This window comes from Xyrauchen texanus, chromosome 2 (assembly GCF_025860055.1).
Source record: "Xyrauchen texanus isolate HMW12.3.18 chromosome 2, RBS_HiC_50CHRs, whole genome shotgun sequence".
Classification (NCBI taxonomy): Eukaryota; Metazoa; Chordata; class Actinopteri; order Cypriniformes; family Catostomidae; genus Xyrauchen; species Xyrauchen texanus.
In genome coordinates, this window is record NC_068277.1 from 32,703,315 (window position 1) to 32,723,366 (window position 20,052).

The 20,052-nt window shown below is 42.2% G+C and overlaps 1 protein-coding gene across 34 annotated transcripts in view; it reads right to left on the bottom strand.

Annotated features, from left to right (window-relative positions):
- Nucleotides 1–20,052, bottom strand: part of LOC127654089 (MAP kinase-activating death domain protein-like) — a 94,557-nt gene that overhangs the window by 66,421 nt on the left and 8,084 nt on the right. For all 34 annotated transcript variants that reach the window (XM_052141273.1, XM_052141346.1, XM_052141354.1 and 31 more), the window contains exon 2: nt 5,062–5,277. In XM_052141273.1, coding sequence (XP_051997233.1) covers nt 5,062–5,120 — 59 coding nt within the window. In that variant the 5' untranslated portion in view covers nt 5,121–5,277. The remainder of the gene's footprint in view (nt 1–5,061; nt 5,278–20,052) is intronic.

Sequence of the window (20,052 nt, forward strand, 5' to 3'; positions counted from 1 at the left end):
CAAATTCAGAATCTCAGAAAATTAGAATATTGTGAAAAGGTTCAGTATTGTAGGCTCAAAGTGTCACACTCTAATCAGCTAATTAATCCAAAACACCTGCAAAGGGTTCCTGAGCCTTTAAATGGTCTCTCAGTCTGGTTCAGTTGAATTCACAATCATGGGGAAGACTGCTGACCTGACAGTTGTGCAGAAAACCATCATTGACACCCTCCACAAGGAGGGAAAGCCTCTAAAGGTAATTGCAAAAGAAGTTGGATGTTCTCAAAATGCTGTATCAAAGCACATTAATAGAAAGTTAAGTGGAAGGGAAAAGTGTGGAAGAAAAAGGTGCACAAGCAGCAGGGATGACCGTAGCCTGGAGAGGATTGTCAGGAAAAGGCCATTCATATGTGTGGGGCAGGGTGTCCGTTGTCCGGTAATTACCGGACATTGGCCGGTAAAAAAATTAAATGTCCGACAAAATTAAATCTCTCCGGTCAAATTGTCCGATTAAAATTGCCTAATAATCCCGTCCCCCTAACACAATCTGAATTTGAGAATAAGCCTAAAATGTATAAAGCAAAAATACACCGATCTCTTGCTATGTTATAAAGGAACAGGCTCTATCGTTTGAAAGTTATGAAACAACATCGCATGCTGCATTTCAAATAAAGCGCACGCCTAAAACGGCTGCAATATAGACCTAAACAACGAACGATTGAGTGAGACGTTTCAAATATGGCCAGGCCCAGGCAGACTAGCTTTAAAAGCTTTTTTCAGAGGCCAGACGATGGTGAATCAGGAACATCTCATTATAGATCGATCAGTGCTTCTAATCCGCGCGATTCGTGCAGTTTTTTTCTCTATCATCAAAACTGAATAGCCTATGTTCATCAGTGCATGGTTACAGTCTATATCAAGCAGGGACACGTTTGTGTGCATTTTATTTTGTGATTTCACCGAATTAATAGAGAGTCTCCGAACGGCGATAGATTGAAACGCGCGTCCTAGTGAAGATTGCGCAACTCGCGCAGCGCGTCGTCCATGCAACTGATAGCAGCGGACACGAAGCGCTCAGCTTGATTTAAAAACAACAGATTTTAGCGCTAGATCTCTTATTTAATAACGGACTAAATGAATGATCTGCTAGTTAACTGGAGATGTTTTATTTATTTGTATTAGGTACATCCGTGCCTCAATGTTTCAAAAAGTGAATGTGTGTGAAACCACAGTAAAAAAACAATTGGCGTTGATTGACGCCAATCGGACGTTCATGTTTTTTTTTCGTCTATTTGAAAGTTAAGCTAATAATAATATGTTGCATTCTATACGGCCTGATTATGTCATTTTTTAAGTTACATAGACTGCCTCCAGTTTTCCTCAACTTGACTAATTAAGAGGCGATATATTTGACCGGCATATCATCAAAATGTCCGTAAAACGAAACCTCTGCCGGTCACTTTGACCGGCACCATTTTTTTCTAGCGGAAACTCTGGTGTGGGGGAGCTTCACAAGGAGTGGACTGAGGCTTCAAATGTCGTATTCCTCTTGTCAAGCCGCTCCTGAACAACAAACAACGTCAGAAGCGTCTTACCTGGGCTAAAGAAAAAAAGAACTGGTCTGTTGCTCAGTGGTCCAAAGTCCTCTTTTCTGATGAGAGCAAATTTTGCATCTCATTTGGAAACCAAGGTCCCAGAGACTGGAGGAAGAATGGAGAGGCACACAATCCAAGATGCTTGAAGACCAGTGTGAAGTTTCCACAGTCTGTGTTTGTTTGGGGAGCCATGTCATCGGCTGGTGTTGGTCCACTGTGCTTTATTAAGTCCAGAGTCAACGCAGCCGTCTACCGGGACATTTTAGAGCACTTCATGCTTCCTTCAGCAGACAAGCTTTATGGAGACGCTGACTTCATTTTCCAGCAGGACTTGGCACCTGCCCACACTGCCAAAAGTACCAAAACCTGGTTCAATGACCATGGTATTACTGTGCTTGATTGGCCAGCAAACTCGCCTGACCTGAACCCCATAGAGAATCTATGGGGCATTGCCAAGAGAAAGATGAGAGACATGAGACCAAACAATGCAGAAGAGCTGAAGGCCGCTATCGAAGCATCTTGGTCTTCCATAACACCTCAGCAGTGCCACAGGCTGATAGCATCCATGCCACGCCGCATTGAGGCAGTAATTAATGCAAAAGGGCCCCAAACCAAGTACTGAGTACATATGCATGATTATACTTTTCAGAGGGCCGACATTTCTGTATTTAAAATCCTTTTTTTTTATTGATTTCATGTAATATTCGAAATTTCTGAGATCCTGAATTTGGGGTTTTCATAAGCTGTAAGCCATAATCATCAAAATTATATCAAATAAAGGCTTGAAATATCTTACTTTGCTTGTAATGAGTCTATATAATATATTAGTTTCACCTTTTAAGTTGAATTACTGAAATTAATGAACTTTTGCACGATATTCTAATTTTTCGAGTTTCACCTGTATAGGCTGTGTCCGAATCCAAAGGAGACAGTATTTTTGTATGAATGTCACTCTTAAGGAAACTGATTTCAGACCATAAAAATCACATAAAATGTTCAAGAACAAATTCCATTAAAAGGAATATCCCGGGGGGCCTGGGTACTCAGCGAGTAAAGATGCTGACTACCACCCCTGGAGTCGCAAGTTTGAATCTAGGGCATGCTAAGTGACTCCAGCCAGGTCTCCTAAGCAACCAAATTGGTCCGGTTTCTAGGGAGGGTACAGTCACATGGGGTAACCCCTCATGGTCACTATAATGTGGTTCTTGCTCTCTGTGGGGCATGTGGCGTGTTGTGCGTGGATGCCACGGAGAAGCTATGTCTCTGAGGTAACGCGCTCAACTAGCCATGTGATAAGATGCACGGACTGATGGTTTCAGATACGGAGACTGAGATTCGTCTACCAACACCTGGATTGAACACCTCGAGCGCGGACGCTTCATGCAGCTAGATTAGAACTTATTTAATCATAATATCTATATATATGTCCATATGCATTTCTTATGAAGAAAAATGGCAATATGCAGCTTTATTAATAAGAGAGCACGTTGCACATTCGTTTGGAAATTGATTTTTATTAATTCTATTGTATGCTTGTTTATTTAGGTTTTGTTTTTTAGCACTTGGTAAAAATGTCAATTAAAAGTTGCAAAAGTTGAAGCAAATCTTATATAGGTGTTCAAAAATACTTTGTTCAGTTTTGTTATATATTTAAATTAAAGTGTTGCTCAATGGCATATTTTGGTTTTTAGTTCTGCTGCTAATGTTTTGTAGACTTTGTTATTAAAATAGTGTTGTTTAGTAACCTGTTTTTTGTTTAGTATCTACTGAAATTTTGGTACCGTGACAACACTTTGTCAGATGGTATTGTTTTTTGGTATCGGAGCATTTTTACGAGTATGAGTGTGATATCGAACCTGATTCCAATACCAGTATCGGTATCTGTGCATCCCTAGTATTATTTGAGTTGTAAAGTTGTTTAATTTTTTTTTAAGGTTTTAGGATTTTTACAGCGTCACATTGTCATGGCAAGTTGTAAAATTTTATAAAACCTAACCTTTTCTGTGTGAAGTTATACTAAATAGTCAAACTAAAATCATCTTAACACTAATATCGTTTATGTCTTGTGGATATAGGCCCACTTTTGAAACAGTGAGTATTTCTTTTATTTATTTGATCCCCTTTCCCCCCCAATTTGGAATGCCCAATTCCCACTACTTAGTAGGTCTTCGTAGTGGTGCTGTTACTCACCTCAATCCAGGTGGTGGAGGACAAGTCTCAGTTGCCTCCAATTCTGAGACCGTCAATCCACGCATTTTATCACGTAGCTCTGTTGACTCTGCACATGGAGGCTCATGCTATTCTCCACGATCCACGCACAACTTACCATACGCCCCATTGTGACTCTACCCTCCCTAGCAACCGGGCCAATTTGGTAGCTTTGGAGACTTGGTTGGAATCACTTACCTGGACTCTCAACTCCAGTGGTGGTAGTCAGCGTTAATACTCGCTGAGCTACCCAGGGCCGCAAAACAGTGAGTATTTTAACATTTACAGATTTGCCCCCATTCACTATCATTCTAAGTGCCTCACAGTAGACGGGACAATTAGAAATACATTTTTATGGTAATCGTTACCATAAAACGATACCACATTATTGCCACAAATGCTGCCGATTGAGCTTATCCTGTATTGAACCCAGAATATTTCTTTAAGCTTTAGATTAAACCAAGGAAATATGTAATCAGTTAAATTATAAGTAGAAACTGAATCTTAAGTTGCAAAAGTTTTTACATTTTTTAAATTAATTTATTACTCTCAACCCTCCATCAGATGCCATTTTTTTTTTTTGTTTGTTTCAACCATCCGCTGAGCTGCACGCACAGGATGGTAGGTCACCATAGGCAGCTAAGGATACATCTAATGCACCCTAGAATCTGCACTTTGCCATATGGGCTGTTTGGGTAATAGTCCTCTGCAAGGTCTGCACCAATACAGGCTCGACAAAAGGTTGTATGTATAGGCCACAAAGGGGGAGCAAGTGAGCACCCTTCTGAATCATAAACTGACAAATCTGACACCGTAGTGTCTTATTAACATCAAGGATGCTCAAACGAAGGCCACGACCAACATTTTCTGAATCAAGTGCGCCATTTGGTACCATGTCAAAGTAGAGAAGGTGTTTCGCAAACACTGGATTCAGATGTACCTTAATGAGAAGGCAATATTTTTCATGTTTGGGAAACCTGTCATAGTGTTGTTGATTTTGAGAGAGTTAACAGAGGATGGAGGTTTGAGAAAGGCAGGAGCTGTTTACAAACATATTTTCCTGGTTTCACAATTTCAGTTCCATGATTAGATGACCCAGTAACCTTCTCCTTCCTACCTGCTATCTTACAGACACATTCATCATTAACTGATGTGTACACTAGCAGCACCTGGAGCACACCCGCAGAGGTGACGTACTAACACAGCACTCAATCAATTCATCTGTGATTCTATTCACCTGTCAAACACACACACACACACACCTAAAAAACTGACTTACCTGGCTCCAACTACCACCAAGTAGTCCAGTAGGCGGGGACATGGTTTCTTTTTCTCCATATCTTTATCAGGAGTGTTTCTAAGTCATGGCAACTGTGGCAATGATCAGCTCTTAAGCATGCAGTCGTCCAATCAGGTGCAGCAGAACTAGGAGTTGGCTGATCGAGACAGGCTGTGTCCAATCATTGCGGTCTGAGGTGTGCAGGAATGGGTGCTCCTGGAAATGGTGGAAGAGGAACAGCAAACATTATAGAAGCAATCCATCATACACCAGCTCCTCTGCAGTAAAAGAAGCCCTCTGTGCTACTACTGCACAGCTCTAAAATTAAAAAGATGCACCAACAGATTTTACATTTACAGTGTACATTTACTGGAATATTTGTACTTCACGGTTTCAATCTTACTCTAAAATAGTGTGTCCCACTTTTTATTACGTGACCTTACAATTGAACAAATGTAAAATGCAAAGAGTAGAAGGCAAGAATATCAAATGTGCTGCCGACTACACCCCAAATTCCACCGTTCACATTTATTTATGGGGCTACATTGTTTTTTTTTCTCTCAGAAAAAGCAATTCAGACCCTGATTTAACTGAAAAAACAAAAAAACTGTGAGGATGCAAATGGTTTGTAAGATTGCAGACAAAATGAGAGAAATGTTGAGATGTTGAGATATATATATATATATATATATATATATGGTAGAACAAGACAAAGGGAAGCATCTTAGGGAAAATGTGCTTTTTTTCTGGTCACAAAGTGTCAAGATTGAAAAAACTATATTTCTTTTTATTGAATATTAATGGAGCAACATAATTTGTGTGAGAGAAAAAAAAATAACAACAGAAGATGGTTTTGATTCAAATTAATTATTTAAAAAAAAAAGGTGGTGAGGTGGCTCATTTGTGGTAATAGGCCCCCAGGTGGGTTAAAGGGCTATTGTCACGAACACCGACGAGGGCGTCTCCCTCCCTGGCCTCCGGAGATCGCACTCGCCCGAGTACTAACTGCCCTGATTGTTCCCAGCTGCTTCTCATTACCCGTCTATTTAACCGTGCCTGTGAATTCCTTCCTCGCGAAGTCTTGTTAGCCCCGACCACATTACTGAGCGTGTTTATTTCTAGTCTTGATTACCCTGTGTACCAACCTAGTCTGTTTCACTCGACCTCTGTATTTTGCCGCCTGCCTAGTTAATTCCTGCCTGTTTACCGCTTCTCGATAGTTCGCTGCCTGCCCTGACCTACAGCCTGTCCCAGTTACGAGCCTGCCTGTCCTTCTCCTCTCCGTTTGACTGTTTCTTGACCCTGCCTGTACGAATTGAGTTTGCACTGCCTAATAAACCGCTAATGGATCCCAACCAGCCTGAGTCCGCGTCACAGAAGACTTCGCCGGCTATAGATCCAGCGATGATTGCCGCATGTCGGAGGAACTCTCAGCTCAAGCAAACCGGTTGTCCGCCCAACAACACCAGCTCAGGCGGCTCACAGCGGCCATAGAGGAGATCGTGCGCACCGTCCAGGCTTCGCACCAACCCCCACCGGCGCCTGCTCCCGTGCCCGCAGCCGTTGCGCCTCCGCCCAGCCTAGCGTCCACAGCCGCACCGAACCTCCAACCCTCCGCCAGCCCTTGCGCTTCCAGAGAAATTTGACGGCACGCCCTCTAAATGCAGGGGCTTCATCATGCAGTGCTCGATTTTCCTTACGCAACAACCGGCGCTGTACCCCACCGATGAAAGTAAGATCTTATTTGTCAGCTCGGTGCTCACCGGCCGAGCACTCGACTGGGCGACAGCGGTCTGGACCAACCAGGGGTTCGCGCAATTTACATTCGACTCATTCATGCAAAGCCTGATTGATGTGTTCGATCACCCAGAGAGCGGCAAGAGCGCCGGAGAGCAGCTGTTGGCGCTTCGCCAGGGAACTCGCATGGCAGCGGATTACGCCCTTACGTTCCGTACGCTTGCCACACAAACTGGCTGGCTCGAGTGCACCCTGAAACTCCTCTTCTGAATACGGACCTCCAGTCGGAGCTGGCTTGTCGCGATGAGGGGATTTCCCTCGATCAGTTCGTCTCGTTGGCCATCCGCATGGATAACCTCATTCGCTCCAGACGACCGGGAAGATTAACCTTGCAGCCCGCTCCGGCACCCCAGCAGCCCGTAACCTCAGAACCCATGCAACTCAATCGAGCCCACCTAACTCAGGAGGAGAGAGCACGCCGCCTTTCCAACCGCCTTTGCCTGTATTGCGGTCAAGCCGGACACATCCGCGCAACCTGCCCGACACGACCACCCGAACCTCAGCTTCCCGGGGTGAGTTTACTGCTTACTAATTCATCATTCAGTGTGAACACTCAAGCCATGATAGATTCCGGTGTAGCGGGTAACTTCATTGACGAAGGGTTTTGCAAACGGCATAACATTCCCCTAACGTCTTGTCTTCCTCCATTAACAGTGGCGGCGCTAGACGGTCGCCCCCTGGGCACCGGTCGTGTGACCTACACCACCACCGACGTCCTCCTGCAGGTGGGCGTCCTGCACACTGAGACCGTGCGCATAAACGTCGTCACTTCCCCCCACCATCCAGTAGTCCTCGGCTACCCCTGGCTCAGACTCCACGACCCATAAATCTCCTGGCGCTCCAACCAAATCACGCAGTGGGGGACGGAATGCTCAACTAGATATCTTAGGACCGTGGTGCCCTCCACCTTGGGGGCCACTAAGGTTCAGAAGGACCCCGACGTCGCCTCACAGATACCCCACGAATACGCCGACCTGAGCGAGGCCTTCAGCAGGGCCAAGACATCCCTTCTTCCGCCCCACCGGCGGGGTGACTGCGCCATTGAACTAAAACCCGGAGCCGCGCCTCCCCGAGGTCGGATCTTCCCCCTGTCCGAGCCCGAGTCCCTGGCCATGAAGTCCTACATCGAGAAGGAGCTAGCCAAGGGATTCATCAGGCCTTCCACTTCCCCGGCGGCAGCCGGATTCTTCTTCGTGGGCAAGAAGGACGGCACCCTCCGCCCTTGTATTGATTACCGGGGCCTGAACGACGTCACTGTCAAGTTCCGGTACCCACTGCCCCTAGTGCCCGCGGCCCTGGAACAGCTAAGAACCGCTAAGATCTATACTAAGCTAGACCTAAGGAGTGCCTACAACCTAATTCGCATCCGGGAGGGGGACGAGTGGAAGACCGCCTTTTCCACCACCTGCGGCCACTATGAATATCTGGTTATGCCGTTCGGATTGTCTAACAGCCCGTCCGTGTTCCAATCCTTCGTCAATGACGTGTTCAGGGACATGCTCAACTGGTGCCTAATAGTCTCCACTATTCCGCCATGGTAAAAGGGGGAAGAATTAAACTCCGCTGGTCCGCCGAAGCCCTCCAGGCCCTAGCCCGACTCAAGGAGCGATTCACCACCGCACCCATCCTGCATCACCCCAACCCGGACCTCCCATTCGTAGTAGAAGTGGATGCCTCCAACACCGGCATAGGTGCCGTGCTCTCCCAGCGCCAGGGCAACCCTCTGAAACCATTCCCCTGTGCCTTCTACTCCCGTAAACTCACCGCCGCCGAACAAAATTACGACGTCGGCAACCGCGAGCTCTTGGTCATCAAGGCCGCCCTGGAGGAGTGGCGACACTGGCTGGAGGGGACCAGACACCCGTTCCAGGTTCTCACTGACCACCGCAATGTCGAGTACCTCCGCTCAGCCAAGCGCCTAAACCCAAGACAAGCAAGATTGGCCTTATTCCTCACCCGATTCGATTTTACCATTACCTACCTCCCAGGGTCCAAGAACACCAAGGCCGACTCACTCTCCCGGCAGTACGAAGTCGAACCCCTGAAACCCATGGTCGAACCCATCGTACCCCCCGCGCTCATCCTAGCCCCCATCCAGTGGGACATCATAGTCGACATCACCCAGGCCAATGCCACCGCTCCGCCACCTCCCGAGTGTCCACCTGACTGGACATTCATGCCCCCTAGCCTCCGGGAGAGAGTACTCCACTGGGTACATGACGCCCCGCACTCCGGTCACCCTGGCATCACTGCCACCACACGCCTCCTGATTAATCCTGTCACCGTTCGTTTACAACTCCCCACTGATTACCGTATTTCTCCTACCTTCCATGTCTCCCTACTCAAACTGGCCGACACCCCGAGGGCCGACGAAGAGGAGACCCACGGCCCCCCTCCCTTGGTCGTAGGCGGCGAGGAAGCGTTCCAGGTACGAGGACTGCTTGACTCCAGGCGACGCCGAGGTCGAATCCAGTACCTGGTAGACTGGGAAGGGTACGGCCCGGAGGAAAGATCTTGGGTAGACACGGATGACATCCTCGACTCCAACCTCATCGCCGAGTTCCACCGAGCCAACCCGGAGAGAAGGGGAAGACCTCGGTGCAGGTTGCGTCCTCACGTCAGGAGCCGCTCGCAGGGGGGGGCTCTGTCACGAACACCGACGAGGGCGTCTCCCTCCCTGGCCTCCGGAGATCGCACTTGCCGAGTACTAACTGCCCTGATTGTTCCCAGCTGCTTCTCATTACCCCTGTCTATTTAACCGTGCCTGTGAATTCCTTCCTCGCGAAGTCTTGTTAGCCCCGGCCACATTACTGAGCATGTTTATTTCTAGTCTTGATTACCCTGTGTACAAACCTAGTCTGTTTCCCTCGACCTCTGTAGTTTGCCGCCTGCCTAGTTAATTCCTGCCTGTTTACCGCTTCTCGATAGTTCGCTGCCTGCCCTGACCTACAGCCTGTCCCAGTTACGAGCCTGCCTGTCCTTCTCTCTCTCCGTTTGACTGTTTCTTGACCCTGCCTGTACGACCTGAGTTTGCACTGCCTAATAAACCGCTAATGGATCCCAACCAGCCTGAGTCTGCGTCACAGATATTGTGTAAATATAGGGACAATAGTTATAGGGCAAAATTTGTCAACTTAGGCTTATTTTTGAGTAACAAATAAGGATGATACTTCTTCAAAATAACCACTCATGAAAACAGTTAACCATTTTCTGTTAATTTCCATCATATTTGGCATTTCACAACATCTCAAGTATAATATATACAAATTAGCCCCATTGTACTGAAAAGTATCAATAAAAACAGTGGTATGAAAGTCTTTCTAGCAAGTGTGTCTACTGGAGGCCATCTTTGGAATGCTCTCAGGAAGCTATTTCCAGATCCAGATTCCAAATTCAGAACTTAAAAATGGATTATGATGAAAGAACATATTTCAAATCAGCAGTAAAATCTGACAACATTGAAATCATAAATTGTGCTTCTTTACCTCAGATTACATTAACAAAAAAACAAAAAAAAATCATTTTTCCCGACTTGTATAGCTAATGAGCATGCACGTTCTCGAGTTGATTGACAGGCAATGTCTGTATCTAAAAGGTGATTGGCTCTTTCACCTGCAAGACGGAACTTCTTTTTCTACATCTGTTGGCCGTTCAAATTTCTCCTTCTAACTCCTCTCTTTCTAACTTCAAACTCAAACCTCTCGTGTGGAGAGCTATTTTGTGGTTTGTGGTGTTGCTGCCTATTTAGAGCATTCCAAATCGATCCCTTATGCAGTTTCATGATGGTTAGGATGCTGTCTTAGAAGAGCTCACTGCCTAGGCAGTCTTGACAAGAGGCACAGCAGCAAATGTAAACACACACACACACACACACACACACACACACACACACACACACACACAAACAAACACACACACACATACACACACACACATACACTAAAGGGATTGGAGCCCAGCTGTGTTCTCACTGCATGCATTTGCCATTTGTGTTCCTTATGTGTTAGTATCCATATGCATGCACACATGCCACAACGTAAACACAAATGAAAGAGTTCAGATTTCATCAAGGAGAAATCAGAATGAGCTTTATTGCCAAGTGTTTTCACGCACCCAAGGAATTTTTTTTTTTGGTGATAGGAGAAACAAGTGCACACAGAACATTACAGTGAGACACAGAATATAAAACAAGGTAAGAGTATAAATAGACATAAAATAATAGGACATATAATATAGGTGGTCACAGGTAAAGGTAAATTATCTTTGTACAAGATGCAGAATTGCACATAAGTAATTAATTTACTTTGGCCTTATAACACTAAGATGAAATACTGCCTTCCTCTGCAAATCTGCATAAAAAACCATTAGGCCTAAGCAAAGCTGTGTAATTTTAAATTCAGGAATAAAACTAAATGTAATTCTTTAACCTTGTGCAGTCAGCAAGTTGGGCCTCATCTAACAGGATGTATCAATCTGTTGTGTGCGAATTTGGGGTGTAGGCTTAACGGTTTCACGGTATACCTCGGTTTTAAAACAGAAGTATTGCATAAATATATATAGTTCGTTTCTGAACTTTTAAAAATCCAAATCAGTTAAATTAAGACAGAATTCACAACTTTTACATAGCATCACATAAAATTGACCATGCGACACCCTCATTTTACATTTAACCATCACTCCATTTTAAAGTGACACGAGCGCAATACAGATATTTTCAGAGCCTGACCCTTCATTTTCCCCACCACAGGGGTTGATATTCTCAGTGTGGGAATACTTAAAGACCCACAAGGCACAATCAATGTTTCTCAGTTTCCCAGTTTGTAAAGTTTGTTGCAAAAAAAGTGTCAGCTCAGGCAGGAAACAAAACTCAAGCACCATCTCAGCGAGTTTTAGCCCACTAAATATGCTGAGATAAATTCAAAGTAAAATACAAGAGGCTATATGATAATACATTACTCCCTTTCATAAAAAAAAATAAATAAAAAAACACCAGATACAATACAGTTTTACGTGATTTGTAATGACACATTATAGGTTTTTATTGTAGACTAACGTTATGTTTGTCTTGCTCTAATACTCGCAAATGCAGCCAAGATTTAAGAGCTTATATGCAACATCACGATGGACCGACTGTTTGTTCAAGCTTTTATTTAAGTGCAGCGCAACAGGCCTACAATGTGTTTAATACTACTAATAATATGTTTATAATTATATATGTTCATAATATGTACTAAATAGGGATTACAAATTGCTTTAGGCAAATATGAAATGGACAGTAATACTGTAGCACAAAATAGACAGTACTGTGGGATGAGCAATCGATTATTTTTCAGTAGGTATTGTTAGAATTAAACTAATTTACAAAAGCAACCAATAATGAAGTCAAATTCATATCTAAACTGTTAACCTGGGCAGTAATCATAACAAATGATTAGTTTTGTTGTTATTGTTTGTTTCTGCTTAAGGAGTGGTGGTGGCGTAGTGGGCTAAAGCACATTACTATTAATCAGAAGGTCACTGGTTCGATCCCCACAGCCACCACCATTGTGTCCTTGAGCATGGCAATTAACTCCGGGTTGCTCCGGGGGGATTGTCTCTGTAATAAGTGCACTGTAAGTTGCTTTGGAGATAAGCATCTGCCAAATGCATAAATGTAAAATGCTTAATTCAATATCATAAATAATTATTCAATAACAATAATAAAATCATTTAAAAATGATGTTTGATATAATAGAATGCAATAAAATTGTAGTAGGGAACATGCCTTTTTTTAGTCTAAATTTAGCTGTAAATAAGTATTAAACTGATAATAATATTAGCAATGCACCTTGATTTCATGGTATTTTTGTAACGGTTTTCATAAAGTGAAAATCTTCTACCATTACACCCCTTGTGAGATTTTTCTTCCTGTGATTAGTAGCAGATTAGTAGATTATCTGCTGGAGTGGCACTTTCTCCTCTTCCTCTGACATTCTCAACAGTTCAGAGTGGAAGATGATTAGGTGGTGCTGGAATGGAGGAGAGAAGATGGATAGTGTGTGACTAAGACATCAATAATGCTTCGGTTTCCTTCCTCTAAGCATCATCTGGCTCATCTGACACCAGAATCTCCACGTGGTTCTTTTCTTAAATCACAGCTCTCAGAGAACTGACCCAACAAGAATCACTTTGTAGTTTTGCAGTCAAGGTTTCTGGAGTTAAGGGATGTATAATAACACAGACTTTAAAAGTTTGTTTTAGCTTTATACTACAGTGAGGATATTTTCCTCTATTTACATATATGTGTGAATAACCTACAGTATATAGACCATTTCAAGGAAAGTCTTTTTGTTGCTTGAAAATTCCTGCTAGATGTGAACCCAGACTGCATTTCAAATGGGATAAATCACCCTCTGAAGGGCACTTTGAAGGGAGAACATGATAGTCATGCTTTAAGATCGCTTCTAAATGAATTTCCAATAAAAATAACTTAAAAGTGAGTTCTGAATGACCCTTGTTTTTGAGCCCCACACCTTTTAGCCTTTCAAAGCTCTCACAGTGGATGGTAAAGCCTTCGAAAGGAATAGGGCATAGAAATCAGGGCATAGGTATCATCAATTCTGAATGGAACGCACCCTCATTAAAACAACAGCGGGAGGCACTTTATTCATAGTGACTTTAACACAAATAACATTACAAATGATTGTCATAAGATGTGGACCATGTTGTTAGGTGTCTGGATGCTCCCTGGATGCCTGGAACAAATGGAAACTAAAGTGTTTAGATCTTAGAAAAAGCAAAGTCAAACAGACACATGAACTGCGTGAGTGAAGCAAGACAGCTGGATGGATTCGAGCAGTAATAACAACTGTAGCACACATCTTATCTCTGGTAGGTGAACGAAATTTATACCAACTAATTGTAAGTTTGAGAGGTAGAGCTCTAAATGTGAGAATCGCTCCCATTATAATGAATGAAGCTGTGTGAGTCATTTACTTTTACATTTAGTAATTTAGCAGACCCTCAGAAGAAAGAGACAAGAAAAGTATTTTTAGCATTAAAAAAATAAACCCTAACCTAATCCACAGGTCATGTAGCCAGCTTTTTTGAACGGCTTCATTGATTACAACAGGAGCAACCCAATATTCCCGATCTCTTTGATGAGGAAATAACTGTGAGCATCTAATCTATGATACAGTTTTATCACATCTCTCTCTCAGTGGTCTGGATTAGTTACGTCAGGTAAACGTTTGATGTTTTTGATACATTTTGTAGACATGCGCAGTAGAGTTCAATTTCTTTGTTATGGTTTACGTCCTTGAAATGGTCAACAGGTGAATTCCACAAATAGGTGTCAAACAATATTGGACCACTAAGTGCGATTACAAGAATGCGTGAAATCTCATCAGCAGAGTGTTCAAGCACTTAACCTGCGCAGCCCGATTTTTCTAACCATGCATCTATAAATGTGCAGACAGCGCATGTGCCTGGAGATATTTGCACTAATTACTGGGTCCACAAGGCAGCAACACTCACATTTGAGCCCTTGTTGTCACAAAGAAGTGCTAAAAGTCGATGTAATTGCAGCTAAATATCAGGAGACTAATGTAGAAACAACAACAGTGAAGAGTCAAGAGAACGTATGCGAGGAAGTCTGGAGATACTTTCTCCTGAAAACAAAGTCTGGCGTCTCATAGCAGTCGTAGTATGCATGCGGTAACCGCCAGTGTTTGCACGCACAGTTATATGGCGTATACTTTGAAAGGCTCGCGTTTGAACATATGCAGACGCGGAGTGCTCACGTCAAAACGGAAGTATACCTAGGGCTTACAATATTACAAAAGGAGTTTAAATATTAGAAATCAACATTAAGGTTATGGGGTGCAATCCATCAGAGTACATAGTAGTGTAATTTTTTTTTTAAATATATCCCCTGCCTGTTTGATTTTGATAATGTAAATAACCTTCAAGAGCTGAGCATAGTTGCATTGTGTCTCAGGTACATCTTTAAACGAAACACATTTCTATAAGGTTTATATTATCCTTAGCCAGAACTATCTCATTAACAGAGAGCATATTTAATCCAAAACAAATAAAGCACAAATAAAAGTGATGACACACTCTGCTGTGCCCTCTCTTTAAATTTACTGCCTTGATAATTAGGTAGTGTGAAACAAATCCCAGACCTTATCACCTCCAGGGAATTTGTGTGTGTGTGTCTATGAAAAACGTGATACGATCTCCTCCCCTGTCAATCATAGTGTGCCTGCCTTATGGCTTTACAATCAGCCTCGGGTAATGAGATTATACACTGTCGCCGAGGAAACCAATTCTGCCTCTTTTCATGAGCACAGCTGTGATGGCCATTTTAAACAGACAAAACACTGACCCAATCACAATTCAGAGTGAAAGACAATGATAAGCCCATGGCAATAAAACAGCAAAATAAAATAAAAATAAAAAAGAGCAAGGGTAATTGCTTCATTCCATCCAGAAAAATAAACAAACAGTTGTCTTGGCTAATCATAAAACAGGTATTGTTAAAAAAAAATTACTCCACCGTAGTGCACTGAGGAAACCTTTAATCCAAATGAAGTTCAGGGCTTTTCATATAATGAGGTTGGAGCACAAAATTGTCTTAAATGCCATTATTGTCAGAACTCAACCTTTGTATTACTGCAATAAGGACAGAGAAGGAGGTTACTGTGAAGAGCTACAGATGCTTCTATCCATCAGAGAAAACCATAACTTAACTGAATAGGTAAGAATTATCAGACTATGAAGAGAACATGCACCTCAATGTCAAACACTGTTCCTTCTGTTCTCTCTAAACCTCAGTGAGGTCATCATAAGTCATTTTTTATTATTTTAAATTGATGGATGCTTTTTTTAAAGTATGCAATTCAATACAGCTTCACGTTTGAGGTATGACTGTGAAATTTATGTTGCAGAACTAAACGTCAATGTTTACCACAGACCTTATTTTTCTCTAAAATCCCATAATAAAACCCATAGGAAAATCTCGAGGGAACCCATGGTGAATTGTCTTCTGGGTTTTTGGACTAAAATCCAAACAGCTCTATAGGTTTATACTAGAGATGCACCGATTGCAATTTTCTTGGCCGATACCGATTTTTTCCGATTCCGATTTTCTTTCTAAGAACTATTATTGATCGCATATACAAACAAAATCTACCTTTCTTCAATGCTAAATTTTATTTTCATAATAAAATTAATTATTAAACATTACAAATACATTACAAAGTTACAGGATCTTCTCTCATTTAAACAACTCTCAAAATAAAGTGCTCTGTGACTGGAAAGAGGTAGAAATAACAATTAACTGCAAATGAGTTGCTTTATATAACAGATGTCATTTTCCACAATTTTATAAATGGACCTTTTTTCTGTTTATTACTCGTCTAACAAAACAATTCCAAAGATCTGAAAAACTGAAGTGTCCAATACACTCAACTTACGTTAGATGTCCAAATATCAGTTGTAAAACTGAGCACTGCTTGTAACGGCTTGTAACCATACCTGTCAACACTCCCGTTTTTCCCGGGAGTCTCAGGTTTTGTTATTTCTCCCAAAAAAACTCCCGTAATTTGTATGGCCCAAACCACGTTATATGAATAATCGCATCAATATATTATTCCAAGGTGGTCCAGTTGCCAGATCTTGAATGAAACGCATCCTACTCACACAATCAACACATCATACACATTACAAATCATTTATGACCTCAACCTGGCAACCAAAACCCATTTGCGCTGTTGATATCCGCGCAGGTAGTAGACGTGGGATGTTAAATCAAGCATCACTGGTAGATGGGAGGAGAAGACTCAGCTGGTGCTCCGGTGAAAAAAACTAAATATACATGTACATTTAACAACAGCTGGATGGAAGAATTTTATTTCATATCCCGAAGCCATATCGACAATGCCCACGCCTTTTGCAATGTGTGTCGCACTGATTTGAATATCGGACACGGTGGGAAAAATTACGTTACTCAGCACATTAAATCACAACGGCACAATTTGTATAGTATTTAGCCTGCCTCTGCCATCCAGCACCCCACTTCCCCTCTCCCGGATTTGTGTACCCAAATGTTGACAGATAACAGGCTGTGTGTGTGACATGACACGAGATTAAACAACTCGGGCAACGCGACGTCGGAGAGTACCTCCTACTCTGTATCGAGGAAATTTATCCGATTTCTGATCCCTCTGTCCTCAACTATGGAGAACAGCTGGTCATCCAGGGCCATGAATTCCATAATTTTCCTCGTAATTGCTTTGGTCTTATCATTCCAAGGGATGATAGGAGAGGAAGCTGACTTGTGGCTGGCTCTGAGCTCTGGCTAGCTTTAGCCGTGTTCCCTTTTTAGCTTCTTTTTTAAATGGGCATTTTCAGCTGGGTGATGTTGTTATAAATGGCTAATTAGGTTTGTTGTTCGAAGGTTATTGTGGTGGCTCCCCCACGGTCTACTTTGGCCTTACAATTATTACACATTTCAAACTTTATGTATTCTTCACTCACAGTGAAGATCTTCCACGCCAATGACATGTTTACGTGCGGCTGTGACGTTGGCAACAAAACGGACCAGCTTGGAATCGGAAAGACGTGAGGCTGACCGGCCGGTTACCAGTCCGGCCGAGCATGCGGAAAATCGGCTAATTCCGGTCCCTGGCCGGTCGATCGGTGTACCTCTAGTTTATACTGATAAACACATAATATGATTTAATGATGGCAAATGAGACACACAATATTGCTGAACTTACCTAAACATATATTACACAAATATATTTATTCTAAATTTGTAATTCAATTGAGAAGGCTATCGACAGATTTTGGAACTAACAGTAACAGGGAGGTAACAATTCTGTAATAGGCCAAGCAGACGCAGTTATCATTCAAAGCCCAAAATGGCCAAATTTTGGCTGATTGATCAGTACAACACGGCATGTCTTAAAGGGATAGTTCACCCAAAAATTTCAATTCTCTAATCATTTACTCACCCTCTTTCCATGCCAAATGTGTATGACTTTCTTTCTTCTGCAGAACACAAATTAAGATTTTTAGAAGAATATCTCAGATCTGCAGGTCCATTCAATGCAAGTGGATGGTGATCAGCACTTTAAAGCTCCAAAAAGCACAGACAATCATAATAAAAGTAACCAGTGGTTTAATGAATGTCTTCTAAAGCAAAATGATAACTTTGGGTGAGAAACAAATCAATATTTACATCCAATATTTTTCACGACAATTATTTAACTCTCTGTTGCGCATCCACGTGGCGTAAGCATGTTGGCATTTTCACACGAGTACTGCCAAAATACAACTGGAAGTGCAGCTCGATTTGTCTACAAGAGAACGTTGTTCACAAGCTTCATTCATCAGCATAGAACCTCCTGTATGCAGATTAGGTGTGACCCCAGGACTTCCAAACCTATGCGTCCCCCAAATTCTTATTGTCATTCCATTTGGTTGGAGTCTGGGATTCATTGTTAATTTGAATTTTATGAAGCCAGAAATCCCCGTAGTACTACGTACTTTGCTGAAGTCAGGTATGCACCTGTTACTCTTAAGATTCATCTTTAAGTGTTACATTTTTTGTATTGATTATTTCTGAATTAAACAATTATTTTAATTGGCTTGATCAACGTTTACCTGGCTAATAAATTGTTAAACTTGATACGATTCTGACTTATTCTGAAATTCTTGCCTTTAGTATATTATGTTAAATCCTTGTTGTCACAAATCTGTGATCAGTGTTAGTAAAAATGAATGGCTCAGCATTGATAGAGTATCAGGCATGTCTTCTAAGATCTTAGCTTTCTAGCTAACTATTCGGCATTAACTAAGTGTACCTAGACAGTAGGGACTAAATATAATCATAATTTAGAACAACGAAATGTTGGTCGACTTGCCTAAACAATGTTAATCATTAACTCTGATAACTGTTAACATTATTTCAGCCAAGGGTACATAGAAAACTAAGGAGACTTATTAGAAGTACTATCTGGATATGGTAGCATTAGTCAGCCTATCCAGATAGTACTAGTCACTACTCCTGGCTGATAGTAGTGTTATTTTGGTAGCATTAGTCAGCCTATCCAGTCACTCCTTCTGGCTGATAGTATTGTTATTTTAATTAAGTGTATGCAGATCTAGAGGGACTAAACAAAACTATTATTCAGATAAAGACATGCAGGGAGCAACTTGTCTGAATAGTATTAGTCAATTACCTACGGATAATAATCCAAAACTGGACAGTTTGTGTAATAATCATACATAACCCGGTGCATAGACTCTACAAAACAGAAATCCAAATGAATGTAATGTAAAGAGTGCAATGTAAAAGTATAGAATTAACTAGAATAATCAAGCATCCAAAGCTGGATAAGATCTCAATTGATGATCAATAATAATAATAATTGGAATTTCAATCTAAATTTGAGGTTTAATATAATTGAAGTCAGATTAAATTATTCATGGAGTCAGATTCGGTCTTAACTATCTCAAATAGTTATGATGCTACAGGCTAGCCACACACGCACCAAAAAGGTGAATGTGCAGATACCCTAACCACTTTGCTGGATTCCGTTGTTGGTTCAGCGAGGTGGCATATTTACAGTGAAGTATCCCTTTAATGCCTTTATTTTGCACTGTGGTAGCTCTTTATTTGAAATTGAATTAATATTACAACTGGCACCTCTGCTTTAACCTTTGTATTCTTACATACGATTAAAGATATTGTCAACAACACAATGTATAATAGATAATTCTAGTCAAAAAGAGTCTGGCCATAATATTAATTTAAATGTAAATATTTTTCAGATAAACATACAGTCGATGAAATGCTTATGTCTTATAAATCGACAACAACACTGCAGGGGCCTGGGTAGCTTAGCAAGTAAAGACGCTGACTAAAAAACCTGGAGTCACAAGTCCGAATCCAGGGCATGCTGAGTGAATCCAGTCAGGCTTACCAAGCAACCAATTGGGCCGGTTGATAGGGTGGGTAGAGTCACGTTGGGTTAACCTTCTAGTCGCTATAATGTGGTTCTCGCTCCCGGTGGTGTGTGTGGTGAGTTGTGCATGGATCCCACGGAGAACAGCGTGAGCCTCCACACGTGCTATGTCTCCAGGGTAATGTGCTCAACAAGCCACGTGTTAAGATGCACAGATTGACTGTCTCAGACGAGGAGG